The 6,000-nt window shown below is 39.1% G+C and overlaps 1 protein-coding gene across 2 annotated transcripts in view; it reads right to left on the reverse strand.

The window, feature by feature from the left end:
• The window catches only part of aebp1b (AE binding protein 1b), a 21,752-nt gene extending 16,927 nt beyond the window's left edge, over nt 1–4,825 (reverse strand). Inside the window, exons 1-3 of one of the 2 annotated variants that reach the window (XM_038287248.1) lie at nt 4,156–4,825; nt 1,855–2,028; nt 1,706–1,765 (exon numbers count right to left, since the gene is read on the reverse strand). In XM_038287248.1, coding sequence (XP_038143176.1) covers nt 1,706–1,765; nt 1,855–2,028; nt 4,156–4,396 — 475 coding nt within the window. In that variant the 5' untranslated portion in view covers nt 4,397–4,825. The remainder of the gene's footprint in view (nt 1–1,705; nt 1,766–1,854; nt 2,029–4,155) is intronic. The other variant, XM_038287247.1, reaches the window with a different exon arrangement.
• Nucleotides 4,826–6,000: the final 1,175 nt, after the last annotated feature.

The following is a 6,000-nucleotide window of genomic DNA, read 5'->3' on the forward strand; positions in this document are numbered from 1 at the left end:
CCAGACGGAAAAAATAAAACACAGAGGAAGCGTGGAAACTATAGAGGAGCATTCATCATTCTTAGAAAGGTAGCATCGCATTGAAATTGCTGCTAAAAGTGGCAGGTTTGGGAACTCAATGGCTACTAAAGCAGGTAGCCTGACTAATAAACCTGAAAATTTTAAAACATCTGAATTAATCAATAAACAGCAGAACAGTGAAATATTCTGCATAACAAGCAGCATGGAGATAAAAAAAAGTAAAGGTGGCAGAATTCAAAGTTTTCAAGGAAACAAAATTAAAAAAATTGTCGGGTTTTAGACTTTAACTTAACTATTTAAGTTTTGCTTTAAATTTTTTCCAAACTTTTAATTCTATTTTTTTTTTTTTTTGTAATCCCGAATTCTTCAAACATATGTAAAAGTATTTGTGACTCAGCAAATGTAATAAATACAGTACAAATCTCAAATTCATATTTCAAAATTATATTTTTATTTAGTGGGGAAATTGGTCATTAGATTTTTTTTTTTTTTTAGCAAACCCTTTTTGTTTCAAGGATAGTAACACAGTTTCAAACTTGCAACCTTTACAGTCAGGCCAAATGCTCTGCTCTGCTCTGAGGCATTTCCAATCTCTGAAAACTTTTAGAAAATCTAAATACGTAAATACTATCATTTTAGTTACTCTAGGAATAAACATTCTTTCTCTGTTTTAAATAAAACTAGACAGATGATCAACATCTCAGATTCTACATGGTTATTATCTATAATTTTCATATAAAGGTCATCAGTCTGGGGGAAAATGGTCAAATATGCAGAGATGTTATTCTGTGCTTCTAATTTATTTAAATATTGGTACAGTTTCCTCCTTTATTAAACTGATCGAAGATTTTTTTTTTTATTATTATTATACTTACAAATGAAAATCCACTGCAACACATATAATGGTCATTTTAATTCGTTCAGTTCCTCTCGTTGGTTTAGAGTTTAGATGCTTGCTGAATTTCCGCCTTTTATTATTTAGACAATCAGCTCATTTGCTCTGACAGAATGTGTCTAAAAGCCTTTGGTAACATCCACTTCCCGGCCTTTTCTGGGACGGGTTTAGTGCTGAACAGGAACTTTCTGCAAGGATCTAATGATTCCATGCAGAAAACTTTTCCTTAAATCATGCTTTAGTTTTACTTGTGTCCATCTTGCAGATCAGGTCAGCAATCCTGAAATTATTCATGACCATTTGACTAAATAAAAAAAGCTACTTTTATGGTAGTATAAATCCCACTCTGCAAGAATTAGGAAAATCCCAACTTTATTTCGAATGCATTTATTCAGTGGAAAAATTCATCTTAGAAAATGATATAACAGCTTTCATTAAAATCATCTATATGACCCCTGGTAGGACCTCCTTCAATCCCCTTTAAATACCGAAAATATAACGAATAAAATATGGAAAAGTTTGGTTGGATCTTTATGCTAAGAAACATTTTACTAGTATGCAATGATTACTTGTGTTTGAGAAAGTTAATATGATTAATATGAACTCTTTTCTTTTCCATTTTGTTATTCAAAAAGGGAAATAAAGGAGAATAAGTATTAAGTTTTGTAAGGTTGCTGTTTGTTGACCTTCACAGATATAAAAAAAAAACAGGAAGAGAAAAGCTATTTGTCGGTATTTTGACTCATATATAAATTCAGAGCAATAAGTAAAAAGTTCAAGATGTGTTACCAGAGTCGGGGTAGTAGTCAGGCTCAGCTGGGGGCTCAGTGGGTGGTTCTGTTGGGATTGCTGGAAGAAAGACAGAAACCAGGTCAAGTAAAACTCCTCTAAGTCAAAATAAGTTCAGTGCGAACATGGCCGCTGTGTGTGGTTCTTACTTGTTGGGGTGGGTGGGAGGGTTGTGGTTGTTGTCTGCCTGTCTTTCTTCTTTCCCTTCCTGTCAGTTTTGGGCTTTTTGGTAGCATTTGGGTCCTTTGGTTCTTTGTTCTTCTTTTTGTCCTTCTTTTTCTTCTTGCCTTCCTCCGGTGCTCTTCTTAGTCTGCTTAAAATGCCTGTAGGGACATAGAAGCAGTCAGGACTAATGCTAACTTTAATGCCCTACCTTCTGAACCCTTCTAAACCAACGTTAGTCTGTTTAATTCCTGATCCAGATAAAAAAAAAAAAAAAAACGTAGCCCCCAAGGCTGAAAAACTACTTTGCAGAACTTCTGATGGCATCCAAACATGATGAGTCAACAACAAATACTGTTCATTAAATACCTTTAAAGGTTTATAATTTCATAATTTTGCAGCAACTTCTTTTTTTTAAGTTTTTAAGTAAACACCGCTGCAGGAAGAAACCAGACAGCTGGATTCATTTCAGTGGTTTCTGGAGATCCATCAGTATTTCCTTATGAGGTTGTCTGAAGCTCTGCCGAGCTTTCATGGAAAACACGTCTCTCTTTTTCCATTAGCTTTGTACCATCAGCTCAGTTTTAATGACACTAACTCTGTCAACAAACGCACCATTCTTAGCGCAGTACCTTTATGTGAAGCTCAGCAAAGAGCCTAATTGATCTCATTGTTTGTTTATTGTAAGTTAAAATATGTTCAGATTACAGGCTCTTTGATGGAATGCATGGAAAATATCCAAAGGTCTGCACTAATCTTCCAAGGCTACATGAGGGAGGGGGGGGAAATATCTGCAAACTTGAAACTAACCAAATCCCAGGAGCTACCGGCACTGTGTCCATCTGGTGGGGCTAAACAAATGAACTGGTGGATAGGTGGACATCTGGAACGTCTCTTTCCATGTTAAATGCTGACTGACAGCGGGTTTGCATCTGTTTTTACTCTTTCACGCTCAGACTGCAGCGCCTTGCAAAAATATTAATGTTACCTAAACGTTTCCACATTAGTTTACAACCTTGATACTAAATACTGGGGGGTTTAAACTCAGCTAGCATTTCTATTCAGCCTTCTTTATTTGGATACCCCAAAATGAGAAATGAAGCCAACTGTCTTAATAGATCACTTTAAATAAACTCTGCCTTAGCCAGTCAGTCGCAGTATAAACATGGCTATGTTCTGTGAAGGCCTGAGAACGAGTGGGATGAGAAAGAAGAAGGAACGCAAACAGAGAGGAGGTTGGCGATGTTTAAAGAGTTAGAAAAGAGAGTCCTGCTCAATCTATCATCATAAAAGGCAAAGTTTATGGAACAAATGCAAACCGCCCCAAGGAAACCGAGAGGCTTGAATATGGAGAGGAATAATTAGAAAGGAATCAAAGAGGTTCATAGTATCTGTTGTGAAGGCATTTATTTAGCAATTTGACGCAATTCGAATGAAAGCACCCACCAACGAAGCATGGTGGTGGCAGCATTGTGCTTTTCTGTGCTTTTGCTTCGGAGAAGCTGGTCGGGACTGAACCGTTGAACAGGAGAGTTCTGACAACTAAACTGGCTACAATGGTCAACATTTCAAAGATCAACAGCAACACACGGAGCTCCAATGAAGGGAAGATAGCTGCTCATGCTAGCATTGCCATAGATGTCAGTAGAAAATGATATTTAGGTTGCTCTACTCATCTTTGATCATGTAAGCAAAACATTAATATCTCATATAAGTTAAGTTAATATAATTAAACAGATTCTATATATATAAACAAACACATTTCACATGACTAACTGTAGAAATATGAAATGGAGTAAAATAAGTAAGCTTTTTAATAATGGTTGAGCGTATGTGACACTTAATAACCAAACATATCAGGTCTGTATCAGATCTGCCTGTATTTTGAACTACTGGACGCCCTGGCACCCTAACTGTCTTGGATTTCCTCTTGCAGAACTCTGCTGCTCAATGGTTCTGGAATGAAATGCAAGGAATCAGGAGACTTGGGTGGAGGCAGAGGGTGACCTTTGAGCCCACAAACACGCAGTCACAGAGCTTCATTGTCGTTCATAGATGCTCTCCATCCATGAATGATGCTTGAACTACTTAAATGGGCAACAATTTAGTCTCTAAATGTCAGAAATTGCGAGAGATGGTCTTTTAAAAAAGACTCCAAAATGTAACTGCAGCTCAGGGTGGATCTAGAGTATTAAATCCGCCGGACGTAACACAATCCAATATTTTTATTTGCTACAAGTAATCAGCACTTAGTGTTGATCTATACAGTCTTACTTCACATAGCTTACCAGCCTGTGGGGTCCCTTCTGTTTCTCTCTTGGCCTTGATGCTGCTTCTCAGTGGGTGTGGGTCCGCTGCAAGTTCTTGCTCGCTTTCTGGGTCATCCAGGGACTTGTCTCCAAGCTGATCCTCTGACTGCTTCTCCTGCAGGAGAGAAACTATTCCCCCGGCACTCCTCCCTCCTCTGGGAATCAGCAGGCAGCAAAGGGCCAGCAGAGCCACAGATGCAGTCACAGTGTGGCTTTTCATATCTGCTGTAAATTTCCTTTGGTTTTGGAGTTTCTACGTCTTTCTCTGTCAGCTCACTCCAATTTATCTTCCAGAAGCTAAAGCTCACAGCCTCTTTTTAATGCTCTCCAAACTTTTACTCCAGCAGGGAGGTCTCCTCCTTCAGCTCCACACGTACCACATCCACAGTGTGTCAGGTCAGTTGAGCTGAGACTGGGCTAGACAGCGACGGAGGGGGAGAGCGGAGGGGAAGGAAGGGAGGGGGTAGTTTGCAGACACGGAAGGGGAGAAACACCTAAAGCAAAGCAGTCAAATGAATAGACAGGGCTCCTAATTGGTCAGCTGAAAAAACAATAACAAGGCTAGAGGATCCTCTTCACCTGCAGGACGAGTCACAACAGGTGTAGAGCTGAGACCTCAGATTGCAGGGCAGGACAGGTGGGGAAGGGTGCGCTGGGTTTGATGCTTCTGGTTTAAAAAAGGAAACTGTCTGCTTTATGTCTGCAGCTCCTTTTTGAATTCCTCAGCTAAAGCTCTGCAGGATCACCACAAAGCTGAGCAGCGGGAGAGAGGAGTGAGTCCTCGGACACCAGGTTACACAAGCAGAGCTGGAGGGGGAGGATAAAAGAGGAAAGAGAAGGAGCACAAGGGGATTTTGAGAATAACTGATCTGAAACAGATAAAAACAATAAAGTGTTCTTTTTCAGGTCACGGGTCTCTTCAGTGAGTTTGTTGTTAACCATTATCTCCTTTTTAGGAGAATAAAGTAGCATCAGCTCTCTGAGCTTATGACAGTCATAATCTTATAAGGTGGGCTGCTTTGTTTACTGTCCCCCATGTCTATCTCCAGCTGAGTCTGGTGTTCGGAAAGTCTGACAAGAGGCTGAAGCTCTGATTGGATTTTTAAGTTTTCCTGTGGAATAATTTAAGATAAAAAATCTGACACTTTCCAATAAAACACAGCCAATTATTCTTCAACAGGAATCGGATCCAGAAGCTCTTGTGCAACAAAGGCTTCTTTAAAACGGAATATATTAACATTATAAAACCTTTCACTTAAAGTGCAGGACTGGACTGAAAACTAAGGCAATCACACACATAAATCTGCCGATACAGTTCGGCTCATATGATCTCAAAATTTGGGGGCAGGAAAACCAGAAATGTTTGACAAGAATTGGGCTACGGAGGATTACATTCTAGAGAAAATAACCAAAGTGTGCAGCCATATCTCTGGTGGGTGTGACTACAGTTAGGAAGAATGCAGCTGATAGTCGTACATAGAGCGAGGTCAAGCAGAGGCCATTTTAACCAAAGGGGATAGAGATGCTAAAGCTAACTAAAAAAACTAATTACAGACAGATACACAAATAACTATGAATGTTGTTGTACTCTACTTTACTGTAATGCATCACTAAATATATGGAAAAAGAGGGAAATTTCAGCTATTTTCATTCATTTTTGATATATTTCAATCAACCACAGCTTGGCTTCCTAATATAAGGTGTTCCAGTGGTTAATAATAATAACAACTTAAATTTAACATTGGAGAAATTTACCTCTGCATTTAACCCATACCCTTGGGGGGCAGTGGGCTGCCATTGTGTGGCACCTGAGGAGCAATCAGG

Source organism: Cyprinodon tularosa, unplaced genomic scaffold, assembly GCF_016077235.1.
Source record: "Cyprinodon tularosa strain WSP-4 unplaced genomic scaffold, ASM1607723v1 ctg238, whole genome shotgun sequence".
Lineage (NCBI taxonomy): Eukaryota > Metazoa > Chordata > Actinopteri > Cyprinodontiformes > Cyprinodontidae > Cyprinodon > Cyprinodon tularosa.